General features: G+C 41.0%; 1 protein-coding gene across 3 annotated transcripts in view; it reads left to right on the top strand.

Annotated features, from left to right (window-relative positions):
- pum1 (pumilio RNA-binding family member 1) overlaps positions 1–13,563 on the top strand; it is a 31,924-nt gene that overhangs the window by 7,532 nt on the left and 10,829 nt on the right. The window contains exons 1-14 of one of the 3 annotated variants that reach the window (XM_044335374.1): positions 2,318–2,365; positions 4,555–4,677; positions 5,240–5,308; positions 6,596–6,701; positions 8,014–8,207; positions 8,578–8,750; positions 8,882–9,146; positions 9,254–9,347; positions 10,344–10,442; positions 10,614–10,756; positions 11,204–11,342; positions 11,604–11,738; positions 12,207–12,506; positions 12,779–13,021. In XM_044335374.1, the coding sequence (XP_044191309.1) occupies positions 4,591–4,677; positions 5,240–5,308; positions 6,596–6,701; positions 8,014–8,207; positions 8,578–8,750; positions 8,882–9,146; positions 9,254–9,347; positions 10,344–10,442; positions 10,614–10,756; positions 11,204–11,342; positions 11,604–11,738; positions 12,207–12,506; positions 12,779–13,021 (2,047 nt within the window). In that variant the 5' untranslated portion in view covers positions 2,318–2,365; positions 4,555–4,590. Of the gene's footprint in view, positions 1–2,317; positions 2,366–4,554; positions 4,678–5,239; positions 5,309–6,595; positions 6,702–8,013; positions 8,208–8,577; positions 8,751–8,881; positions 9,147–9,253; positions 9,348–10,343; positions 10,443–10,613; positions 10,757–11,203; positions 11,343–11,603; positions 11,739–12,206; positions 12,507–12,778; positions 13,022–13,563 lie in introns of those variants that run through there. The other 2 variants (XM_044335373.1, XM_044335372.1) reach the window with 2 other exon arrangements.

Raw genomic sequence — 13,563 nt, 5'->3', positions numbered from 1 at the left:
ATCATCCCAAGACTTTTGATGCACGAAATGTGGTTCTGTACAGGATTTGGTTCAGTGTAGCTCATAAACCAAATTGTTACAGTCTTATCCTATTAGCCTAAAAGCTTTTACATTGTGTTGGTTGTTGCTTGTTAGTTAAACCATGCTAGTTTGGTTAGCCCAGCACATATAACTAGCATCATCAGTACGGCAAATGTAGATCATAAGGTAGAGCTGAAAGAGCCTCTCATATCATTTAAATACTCTGTTCAGCAGCATTACGGTAAATTAAAACTGTGTCAACACTGTTAAACTAAAATCAGTTAACATTATGTCTCTGGAAAGTATATTAAACATGCTTTGCTACTTAAAATGGAATCACCTGAGAGCGGCTGTTTAGCAAAGTGATGCAAAAGCGCAGCGTTGCTTCTCCCCGTGGCGTTGGAGCAGCATGTGACTGCAGATTCAGGTCTGAACAAAGCAACAGCCACATCACAAGAGTGTTTATTGCTGCAGATATGAGACCCTATTTGGTCATAGTCAGTAAAAGTTATGCCTGCTGGCTCTAATGGTTGAATGTTTGGTTTTTAAGTTGTTTTTGTTTTGATTTTTAAGTTGGTTAAATAATATTATGATATTTTTCGAATATCATGTTTCATATTTGAGAAATGCAGATTATATTTACTTGAGTTTTGTGACTTGATTGAGTAATTAGTCAGTGTTAAGTAGGGATGGGTATCATTAGTATTTTATTGATACTACAACTCTTTATGATACTCCTTATCAGTCCGGTTCTTTATCGATACTCTTATCAGTTCTTTTTCATTACTAAAGCATTGTTGTTTTTTTAAATTATTATTTAAAAAGAATAAATTCAGAACAGGATTAGAATTTATTTATATTTTAAATATAACTAAACGTTGTTTTTAGAGCAGCAAGAGTTGTTTATAACAGCAAAGTCACTGTATAAATTCAATAATATCTCACTGGAAACAAATCTAAAATGTCAATAAAATAAATCATATTCCTCACATCAAAATACTGACTAAAGTTTAGAAAGAATGAAGAGCACAGACATCAGTCAGTATCAGTCCTTTGTCCTGATGTCCTCTCTCTGTTGCTGATGTTGTTTCACTGCCTGCAGGCACTGCTGGTAGGGGGGGCGTGTGGGGGGTCTAGTTTAGAAGGAGGGGCTGCCAGCTCAGCCAGTAGCTGCGTTTGCAAGAATCTGACTAGTTTTAAGATATGTGGAAAACTAAGCAAAACTGTTAGGCTAAATACAGACAGCTTTCGTTTTAGCTTGTTCTAATCAGCATGGTATGGTTGTGTAAAACATACCGGCAGTCATGGGTGTAATTTATGGCAGGGATGGCAGAGATGTGTCCCTACCACTTTACTGATTACCTAAAATTGTCCCCACCACTAATTTGATATTAATTGCATATGCGTTTAAATCAAATATAATTTCCATTGGCTCTACAAAGCGTTTACTCCCTCATGTCTCCACTGGATGAGAAATAGTTTCTATCTGTGTTTGTTGGCCGCCTCCTTTACGTGCAGCGATGTGTTTGCTGGAGTGTATTTGGATGAATCAGAAACGGCGCAGTGCTCTTAAGTCAGGAGAGAGAGTTCGAGGATAGAGCACAACAATCCAGACTGTCTTTGCCTGCTATGATCAAAACATCATGGTAGCTGTATCAAATTAAACATGTTGATTGTTCAGTGATATGAAAGACTCAGCTGTCCTGGACTGGCTAACTCACTACAGACCAGGAAATGTAATAGTCTTGCTAAGGTTAGTACTGTACAAACAACAATAGTTAGGCATATTAGCATTATACTAGTAGCCTGTATACTTAGCTAACACTAGCAGATAACGTAGTTAGCTAGCAAACCTCCTGCAATATTTCATCTTAATTCAGCAGTCTGAATTAGCATCATGGACGTCAAGAAAAAGAGACATGAGGTCTTATTTCTTGGTAAATGTAAGTAGCTACTGTATATAGTAAAAGGCTGAGTTAGCTCACTTGCTTTGCATCTATCAGCAGTAAGTTAACTTATTTTCATTTTCATAACTTGTGTAGCAAATTAGGAGTTCCTCTTCATTTTCATTTAGGTTTGTTGTTAATACAGACATCAGAAAGACAGAAAAAGAAAGAGAGAAAATCGAAGCCAGGCAGGGAAAGAAAAGAGGAGTGAACAGGTAAGAATTTGCACTATGAGCTGAACAAAGTGGCCTTTTGTATTTTTTTTCTAAGTTAAGGTGTATCACTGAGTGGTTGTCAATACAGGCATCAGAGAGAGAGAGATAGAGAGAGACAGACAGACAGAGAGAGAGAGAGAGAGAGAGACAGAGCCCAGAGAGAGAAGAGAAAGAGGTGACCAGGTAAGGATTTCAGCTGTGAGCTTTAGTGTTGTCTGAGAGTTAGTCCTGCTTCAAATATTTATAAAACATTATTAATACAATTAATACAAATAGATTCTTGTAGTTAGTGTCATAACACATTTAAATGTTTATAGAGTACACTTATAATGTACCATATATATGTGAATCCTAAAAAGTATTGCGATTTTTTTTTTGTCTACTTATTTATTTTTTTACAATTAGTGTCTTTTATGTATTTGAGTCATACACATGAACTTGTGGGTGTATATATTGTGTAGATTTTCAGGAAATACAATGGGAAATACCTAAGTCTTCTGGGGGAGGATCTTCAAACCCGCTGCCAGACTTATGTCCCCACTGCTTTCCAAATCAAACCTACACCCTTGCCAGTGGTGCGTGGTAGACGGCGGGCAAAACAGATGAAAATATCACTTTTCCACATGTTCACGCTTGTTGAACAGGTGGTTTTACGAATTACTCTTATTGTCTTTTTACTCGCAAAGATTTTATTGCACTTACAGTAACGAGCGTAGTAAAACGTTGTCTTTCACTTCACTTGCTTCACCGTCTACACCGCGGCCTCTCTGCTCTGCTATCTGCTCTGTCAGCGTGTGTGGTGGAGGGGCTCGATCAAACACTGACGCAGAGAGGAGAGACTGCAGCGCGACCACAAGTTACACCAGAGTATATAAAAAAAAAAATACCCATAAAAGAACCGACCTTAAAAATACCCGGGTTTCAGGTGCATCCTTAGTATTAAGGGATGAAATGAGCAGTTGATTGACTACTTGATTAGTCAGATGACCACTTTGATAACAAATTCTTTACAGTCATTTATCTATTAAAAGCAGTACATATTCTATGATTACTGCTTCTCAAATGTTGCTGATTCATTTCCAAAAAATGAACTATTTGTGGTGATCACCTTGGGCTCTGGTCATTTGTGATGAGAAATCAACATAACCTTTATACGTTTTCCAGAATAAGAGATTCATTTAAAAATAACTAATACATCAATAGAATGAAAATGATGGTTCGTTTCAGTCATATGGAGTTCACAACTGATAGTAAGATCTCTAAAGCTCTGGATTTATCTTCCTGGCTTGTGGCTCTGATGCTGTTGTTGGGAGAGCTGTTTGCCTTTCAAGGTAGTTGTGTAATTAAACATATCTGTGGTGTCCTATGTTAGTTACAAGGCAAGTTGTTTGACAGTCAGCGAAATATAATCCCTAACTCTGAAAAAAGGTCTCCGCTTCAACTTGGCAAAGGAAGCACTGTGAGGCCTTAAGATGATGTAATCAGTGAAGTTTACTAAATTGTTACTACTTGATTGCAAGGTTAGATTTTAATGACTAATCCTGGAAATGACACTCCATCTGATAAGTAACAGTTTAGTTTGATTGAATGACGTCTCAGTGACTTGTTGGACTGCTTTGTGTGCACAAGAAGTTTCTGAGCCCAGATGTTTCCAGTACATGTTGACTTGTTCTTTGACGACAGTGTCTTGTTGGGGAATTTTGTGTTTACCCTCAAAATGAGTAACAGAGGAAACCAACAAAAACTTTGCTAGTGACAAGAAATTCTGCCTCCTCTTTGGAAGTGCTTTTTAGAAAAGAGGATGTGGCCAAAATGCCTCAGCTTTCAGATGGTGTTTTGATTATGATGTTTCCTGAAAATGACAAATTTGGAGTCCTTCTAACTTGTGGTCATAAGGTTGAGAAAGATATTTGGCTGTTTTTTTTTTTCTTTTTCAGAAACCTGGCATAACACTTTTAATTATTTCCACCTGGGCTTTAATGCTATTTTTTTTATTGCTAAGCACATCAATTACTTCACTATTGATAGAGATAGAAGAGCCATCCAAAGGCTTTTTCCTCTGTAGCACAGAGATTGTGAAATAGTTTTGCTTTTTTTCCCCAATTTCACTCCTGATATTTCTACTACACAGTATGTGTATTTGGATATTCAGTTACTGTATATTGATGCTCTATATGTATTTTGCTCAGTATGTTCTCTTCCTGCTCTTTTCTTTCTTGTAAGCTTTTTTTTTAATATAATCAGCTCTGTAAAGCGCTGGTAAATCTTGGCTATATCTGTGTGTCTCCAGGTTTTGCTCAGACACATTCTGTTTGTTACTGTTTCCAGTAATTCCAGGATAATAATATGCGTGTGTGTGTGTGTTTCTTTAGGGTGTGGCGGGTGCTGGACGTTCCCAGGATGATGCCATGGTAGACTATTTCTTCCAGCGGCAGCACGGTGAACAGCCCGGCAAACATCGCTGGCCCACTGGAGACAACATCCATGACAGCCAGGTGTGTGTGTGTGTGTGTGTGTGTGTGTGTGTGTGTGTGTGTGTGTGTGTGTGTGTGTGTGTGTGTGTGTGTGTGTGTGTGTGTGTGTGTGTGTGTGTGTGTGTGTGTGTGTGTGTTGTACAAGTGTTAACATACTGTTTTACATTACCAGTGCTGTTATTGTATCATGTCATATTTTCTATTGTTTGCCTGTATAAAGTTCACCTTGAATAACATTTCTACACTTAAATGAAATTCAGTTCCTTTGTTACAATAAAATAATGCACTAGAAATAAAATGATAAAAGTCTCTGTTATATTGACGCCTACATCTTTTGTAGTTTCAACCTCTACTTTTGAAAACATCATCAGTGACATTTAATATGAGACAAAATCAACACTAATCATACTGCTGGTCTCAGTTGGTGTTAAATTCTTTAGATTGTTTTGAAAACCTGTTTTAGTTTTGGCTGCCGTAATTCTTCATGCAAATCATTTTATTTGGGTAATTACTAATTAACAAAGGTAATTACAGTTTATGTTTAGCATCAGCAACATAAATTGTCATTCGTTTCTGTCTGTAGGTGCGATCTATGGACGAGCTGAACCATGACTTTCAGGCTCTGGCTTTGGAGGGACGCGCCATGGGAGAGGTGAGACATCAGGGCAGATGATTTGGGTCACACTTTTGTCTAGAATAAGGTGACGTAGCTCAGTGGTAAATATCTTATATGTGCAAGGGCCTCGGCTTTCTACAACTGAACGATTGTGGATTAAATACGTCAGCTGATAACAGAGCTTTTAGGCTTTTTTTAAAATTCTTTTTTACTTATTTAAACTTTGGTCTAAAATCTCTGGATCAGACGAGGTCAGATATTGTATGTCAGCACATGAAAATGGCCGCCCTGTATTTTGTGACTTGGGCACCTGGCTGAATAGACACATGATGGATTACACACAGAGCCTCAAACTTAAATAACAGGAAATCCAAGGAAAAAGAAATGGATCAATTACTCAGTGGAAGGCCTTTGAGCAAAAAAGTAGTGTGGACTTTGTTGGCATTGTTTTCCCAGAGTAAAAGGCTCTGAAAGATGAGAAGCAGCTGAGCAGAGATGCTTTTTCATTCGAGCTGGTTGGACTGGCTGTTGGCATTTATTAAACACTGTCTACCCTGAGTAATTCTGTTATGTTGGGCCAGTGCCTACAATTAGTTTTGGCTTAGTGAACATAGTGCTGATGGATGTTTGTTTTTTTGTTTGAATGTCATGTTGACCAAGTATTGTTTTGCTGCTACAGACTTTAATAGAGCCGTAACGTAAAGCAAAATTATCTTTATTTTTTACCATGAAATAACAATTTCTTTTAAAGTAACAGATTTTTAGATTTTTTGAAGTCTCCACGCAATCAAGAGTTGTTGTTTCCTGCTGCCAGAAGATACTGATCACATTAGTTTAACCCAAACAAGGTGCCCTTTAATGTGAGAAAAGTGCTGAATGTAATAGAAAATGAAGATGGATATGGAGAGGAACAAACACTTCAAATTAGTCAAAACCATTATTCAGAATAACAAATGACATTTTCTAAATTAAAATAATGAGGCGTAATTGTTCTCTGGTTGCTCTAAGGCACTGTCTGTAATTATGGTGTTACTTTGTGTTTGCCGCACTCATCCAGTGAGAATAGACTGTACTTGTTTGTTTGGGGTGCAGTCAGGGGTCAAAATACTTCGAACACATGAGTGTATTGCTGGAAATTGCAGCACAAAACATCTCAGCACCAATTGCTTGACACCAAAAAAGTCAATTTAATGTCCCATTAAATAGGTTTTGTTATTCTACTTATGCACATTTATCACAAGTCTATGGATTTTTTTTTTTCTTGCAATATCTGTGTAACCATTGTCATCTTTTCTTCTTCCTGTCTCTTCTGTGTCACTGCAGCAGCTGCTAACTGGTAAGAAGTTCTGGGAGACAGACGACTCTGGGAAGGATGGACCAAAAGGGATCTTCCTGGACCAGTGGAGAGACAGTGCATGGGGTGCCTCAGGTATTTACTAATCCGGCTTACGTTTGTGATAAGGTGACGGAGTGCAAGCTGTTATGAATGCAGTAACGTTAGTGATACATGGCAGTTTATTTTATCAAGTACATCAAGAAACCACCAGAACAATCACCGTCTGCTATTAGAAAATATATATTTAGATTCTGTCAGAATCAAAAGCTGATGTCAAAGTGAAATCACCCTGATGTTCTCTTCTCTGGTGTATAATATCATCACAGTGCAGTTATTTCTGTAGGCATAGTGACAAAAGAAACATACCTGCATTTCAGAGCCAGTCTGACACTGTGTTTGTTGTGAGAGTTTAATCTGCTCCTGGTAGTTTTAACATTAAATTGCACATCGGACGGCATGTTTGTTGGTCTGTTCTGGCAGGAGTGTGAACGATAGTCATGCTCTCACCATATTGTTGTCATGTAATCTGCATTTGGCTGCACTGCTTATGATGTAAAGAGCAATATCACATACAGTGAAGAGTTTGAGACAGTGGTTCTTAACCTTTTTCACGTCAAAGACCCCTAAACTGACCACAGACCCCCATTTGATAAGATTTTATTACAGAAAGTGTATGAAACCGATGACCAAATAGTCATACATTCTGTTATTGTGTTATTTATGGATGGAATTAAAGTGGAAATAAATAATTCCCCTTTTTGCTGGGGACCCCACACTATGAGAACCACTGCTCTAGGAAGACGAGGAAATCGTCTCAAAAACTAAATCTTTGCTAAAAAATTAAGAGACTTCAGGAGAGGCAGTTTCAACAGCCTGGAGTGCAGTGCAGCTGTTGGTGGGAAAGAGACAATTATAAAGAAATGAAGAGAAAGTTGAAACAGTTAGTAAAAATTTAAAACCCAAGGGGATGAGATTAAAATAAGAGCTATACCAATCAAATAAATCCTATGAAAGTCCAGTAAAATAAGTCCAACAAATTGTTCCTGTGAAATCTGTTAAATGGAAAAGATTCCTTAATAGGTCCAATAGCCAGTCTTCACTTAGTTTTGTCTTTTTCAGTGCACATATCTACAGTAATTGGGCTCCTCGTGTCTCCATCTGAGCAAAATCTGACTTGTGAACATTCTGACTTTTCTAATTAATTGCAGTCTGGCATTTTGGGATAAAAAAAAAACTGCATTCACTGTTACTTTGTGAGAAAACTGGCGATTGTAGCTTCTTTATTTGTAATGTTCTTCATGTATGAGGAAACCTTTAACACATTGTCCTGTTAATGGTGCATATGTATGGGATGTTTTTCCTCTGTATGGATCTTATTTAACAGTCCCTTTACCCTTCACGGCAGATCACTCTGTGTCTCAGCCAATCATGGTGTCCCGTCGGCCAGGGCAGGGTTTCCATGGCGGTGGTGAAGTTGGGGTGGGCTCAGTGATGTCCCCGCGGTCTGAGAGTGGAGGGCTGGGTGTAAGCATGGTGGAGTACGTCCTCTCCTCCTCGCCAGCTGACAAACTGGATTCCTGCCTCCGGAAAGGACCCTATGTAAGTCTTGAATCTATTCTCTCTCTTTCTGTCCATCAGTCTCATTACTCATGTATTTACACATTCTTTAATCCTTTTCTGCATCTCTGTTTTTTAAAATCACAATAATAGTAGACTTTTGGGTTACTAACCAGCAACCAAAACAGCCCATCTGTCATTCTCGCCCACTCTCTGTCCCCTGTCAGCCAGTGACTGTCAAATGGTGCACTGTCGTCTCTCACCTTGTCCATGTTTGTCTCCTCCAATCAGTTGACCTTAACTTTTTGTGTGTGTGCACCATCTGTCACTGTCAGGCTATCAGCACCTCTTTCTCTCCGTTTCACTATTGCCGTGCATATCGGTCATATCTCCCGTCTCTCCCGTTTCACAGGGGCAGAGGGATGGAGAGGTGGAGGAGGAGAAGAGGGAGAAGCCAAAGGCAACGTTTGAGGGAGAGAAACTGAAAGAGCTGACGGAAAGCGAAGCCGATGTCATTAATGACGTCATCAACCCCAACGGGCTGCCTGTGCAGAACGGCCTTGACGTCGACGTCAAAGAGTTTGGGTAGGACTCACTGAGACGGAAGATACACACACACACACACACACTAACACCTTCCTGGTCAAATGCTTATCTTACTCCATAAACAGCCTTCAAGTGTAAACTGATCTACTGCTTCTTCTTCACCCCTGCAGTCGTCCCCCAGGCAACATGCCGGCCCCTGGCCCCGAGGGTGACCTGCTCGGGGGTCCCGGGGGTGTAGGGGCAGAGGGCCTGACACCCCTGGGAGGTGGTGGAGGCCCCAAACCCCCTGAGGACTTCTCTGGTGTAGAACAAGGTGGTGTCACCATGGACCCCATGGAGTCAGTGATGGAGCCACTTCAGTTTGACTACAACTCCCAGATGCCCATGGACTCTGCACCCACTGTAGGCTTATTTGATTACACTAACCAGCAGCAGGTATGAACAAGCTGAGAGTAGAACATAAACATTTATCATGAGCTCTTCAGGAGGCTCAGCTCAAGTGGCATAAAGATGTGATTCACCTGTCATTGTGTTGTGTGCAGCTGTTCCAGAGAAACAACGCCCTGGCAGTGCAGCAGTTAACAGCAGCCCAGCAGCAGCAGTACGCCTTGGCAGCAGCACAGCAGCCTCACATTGGTAAGAGAGTGTGTGTGTGTGTGTGTGTGTGTGTGTGTGTGTGTGTACACACATGTACATGGACGTATGAACACGAGAGCCGGACTGGAACCTCTCATTTTTTTTTGTTATTTGAGATGTATTAACTAGGACTGTTGAATTTCACATTTCATTTGACACATTTTCTCATTGTCAGTGTGCCCTTAACTAAATGCAAATTGAAGGAAAATGCTTTCTTTTTTATATAGATATACTTTTTTTTTTTTCCTTTGTGCTTTCTTTTTTTATACAGCCTGGGTCTTGATTATAGTTTTGCCACCATTCCAATCAATGTACTTTTACCCACAAGTTTAATTGGAAGGTATGCAACAACACCACTATATGCTTCCATACACCTTTACATTCATCTTAACAACACAATGGAAAGCACAGCCACACATGATTTTACACAGGACCCCAAACTAATGATATTATATTAAACAAATTATTTGAAAACAAAGATAAAAGCACCTGAAATGGCCAAGGACCAAGCAAGTCCCATATCTGCAAGGGCTTTATATGTTTGTTGATCAGTACCAGTGACTCATTTACTTCTGCAGGTGCAACAGTGTCAATTTTTTTGTTGTTTTGCAGCAAAAGAACACAGAGTAGTTATTAAAACTACTTGTTGTTGCAATCCCCTGGTAACAAATTAGTGTTGGGTTAATATTTCTTAGGCTTACTCAATGCCCCTTTAGCAGAGTTAAGTAATGCTTAACAAGCCTCAAGTCTTTCAGAAGTGTTGTGCTTATGCACCAACCTATTTAAACAAATGGATTAAAAAGGTGTTTGTTGAATCTGGAGAGCTTTATTATTAAGTATCTACAGCTTTAGATCTTAATTATGGATTTGTCAGGATATATTCTTGAGTGGTCTTTATGTGTTGAAGCTTCGTTACTGGAGGCACTATGAGTTAACTCCATGTATTATGTAAAAACCTTTGGCCATGCTTCACCTTTTCCCTCCACGTGTTGTCAGGTCTGGCCCCAGCATTTGTGCCCAATCCTTACATCATCAGTGCAGCCCCACCAGGGACAGACCCCTACGCAGCCGGACTAGCAGCAGCAGCTACACTCGGTGAGACGTGCACGTTTTAAAAAGCACCCACAGCTCCATTTAATGCTGTCGAATTGACATGGGAACCATTCAGATACATTCAAGCAAATGTATTTTCCACGGTCGATGAGATGCATAAACACAGACACGCTTGTCTTATCTCACCAATATATTTTTTGTATTTGTGTCTAGGTCCAGCAGTGATGCCACCCCAGTACTATGGTGTGACCCCCTGGGGGGTCTACCCTGCCAACCTATTCCAACAGCAGGCAGCTGCAGCCAACAACTCGGCCAATCAGCAGGCAGCAGGCCAGGGCCAGCAGAACCAACAGCAGGTCAGTAGGCTGCTTGCCAAATATACTGGCATACTGGCTGCCGTTGCCTCAAGATGTATCTGTCAGAGCTCCTTATGTGCCATTTGAAATGTGAATTCAGTCTTACTGCTGCTCTACTTGGATCTTTAAGCAGCAAACTGTACACTGTGTAGATTATAAACCAATCAGCAAGAAATGTTTCCTCCCACTGCTTCGTGTTATCATTAACTAGAGCTTTGTTTTTATAACCCGTGTGCTCTGATCCTGCTTATTTATGTCCTGCCACCTTGTTTCTTTCTGTGTGTCGGTGCATTGGTATAAACACTGAAACTACAAGAACTGTAAATGATGATAATGTGCATTTACACCACAGGTTCCCTCCTTTGGAATAGATTATATAAGATCTTTTTAAGCTTTTTTCTCGATAATGACAATTAAATTAGCTCTTGTTTTTCTTGCTTTGTAAAGGTGATGCGTGCTGGGGGCAACCAGCGACCTTTGACCCCCAGCCAAGGTCAGCAGGGGCAGCAGAATGACCAGCTGGTTGCAGCAGCAGCAGTCAACTCAGCCCTTGCTTTTGGGCAGGGTCTAGCAGCAGGAGTCCCTGGTGAGTGCTACACTCTACAAGCTGGTTTTATTGCTTTGGCAACAGCCCCAACAAACCCAATTACATCTGCTATTACAGCTCTATTTCCTGAAATCTTAGTTATAAATATCCAAACAAGAGTCATTCTTTGAAACTGATGTTGAAATGTTCAGTCTTGGAGAACTAAAATTACCCACAACCACCCACATCTACATGAAAGTAACACAGCATGCTAAAACCAGTGAAGGTACACTGAATATTTTGTTGCCGTCTCATTCCCAGGCTACCCAGTCCTAGCCCCCGCAGCCTACTATGATCAGACAGGGGCCCTGGTGGTCAACACTGGAGCTAGGAGCGGCCCTGTCCGCCTCATGGCCCCCGCCTCTGTCATCATATCTCCTTCCGCAGCACAAGCAGGTAAGACAGTAATTGATGTAAAGCCTCGGTCACATGTTTGTCCTGCCTCCGCTGCTCTCTGCAGGCAACAGGGCAAACATGGGTGTCGTGCTCACAAAACAAGCATTAAACACTGTGTCTTTTTTAAAAACATGCCCTGAATGCCCCATTCATCCAGAACATGCCATTAAGAGATTATGAGACTGTACCTTCAAATCTCAGCTGAGATTTTTGCAAGTTCCCATGAGTCAGTATTGTTTATTCGAATATAGACACTACAATTGAGGGGGATTTGGGTTTACAGCTATTTTGGCGTTAATGTGAGTTGTCAGGGGTGTGAAAATTCTCCTTAAGTATCTCATTTGTGGTTCACATAAAGTGAATTATGACTGTTTACTTTTCATATCAACAGACACTTGAAGCAACCTGCAGTATTACTTAAACCTCTCACTTTACTCCCTCCTCCTCTGTTACTCTCTATCCCTCCAGTTGCAGCAGCAGCAGCCTCCGCAGGTGGTGCCAACGGTGGTCTGGGTGGCGGGGCCAACGGTCCGTTCCGTGCCATGACGTCCCAGCAGCCTCAGCAGCAGGGTGGCCCTGGCGGTGCTCTGGGTGGGAGCTCCTTCTACGGCTCGTCCTCCCTCAGCTCCTCCTCCCAGAGCTCCTCTCTTTTCTCACAGGGCTCTGCCCAGCCCGGTCCGGGTTCTGCCTCTTTGGGCTTCAGCCAGCCCACCTCCTCCTCCCTCGGTGCCACACTGGGGGCCACACTGGGAGGCTTCGGCACTGCAGGTAGGGATAAATCTACACATATTGCTTGTTCTGTGTGCTTATCTGTGAGTCTGCTGAGATGTCTTTGATCATATAAGACTGTAATTTCAAATTCTTATTAGACATTGAGCTCCATAATGTCTCAAATTTGTCAGAGTGATCAGCTGATGTTCTTTTGCTGAACCTTTTAATGAAGGTTTTCCATAATGAAAGACCAAATCAAATACAAGCTGATTATCGTCTCACAATTTCTGCAGATAAATGATCTAAGTTTTGTCTTTGTCTCCCTCTAGTGGCGAACTCAAGTGGTGGAAGCGGTTCCAGGCGGGACTCCCTGACAGGCAACAATGAGCTGTACAAACGCACGCCCTCCAGCCTCACCCCGATTGGCCACGGAGGCTTCTATAACGGCACCTTGGGCTTCAGTCCTTCTCCCGGTCCAGTGGGCATGCCCCTACCCAACCAGGGCCCCTCCCATTCCCTCACACCCCCACCCTCCCTGTCCAATCACAGCTCCTCGTCCAACCTCAATCTTGGTAAGTGGTTTTTCCTTTGATTCAAGTGATGGAGATTAACCACTGTCATTGAGTGTGTTTTGTTTCATGTTAATGCCTCTTTAGGAGTTATTTTGATGCTTGTGACGTTATGGAAACGATGCTGGGACTCTTTTTGTTCCCACAATTTTCATGTGGGACACAGCTGTGAAGACTCCATAAGTCTGACTGCTACATCAGTTTGAGTTTAGTTTCACATTTGAAGATTAACATACATGTTTTAGGTCCGTGTCCTGAATAAAAGCAATCTGGGGTTTTGAATTAGTGTTTACACACATGTACATACATATAGTAGGGCTAAACAGAGGTGCCCTGGCTTTATAGTCCAGGTATGTTATGTTCACATATCAACATGTATTCTGTAATATAAGATGTGTAATTAGATTTCAACATTTACACATTCTGACTCAGCTGGAAATAAACTGCTGCGTCAGTTAACAAGATTTTCAATCAAAACAACAAAATGTAACGGCGTATTGGTAAGGCAGCGTGCTTTGAGGGATTAATTACTGATCGAGACTTTC

Source organism: Thunnus albacares, chromosome 19, assembly GCF_914725855.1.
Source record: "Thunnus albacares chromosome 19, fThuAlb1.1, whole genome shotgun sequence".
NCBI lineage: Eukaryota > Metazoa > Chordata > Actinopteri > Scombriformes > Scombridae > Thunnus > Thunnus albacares.
Note: the sequence above shows the minus strand (reverse complement) of the source record. Positions and strands in the feature narration are given on the sequence as shown.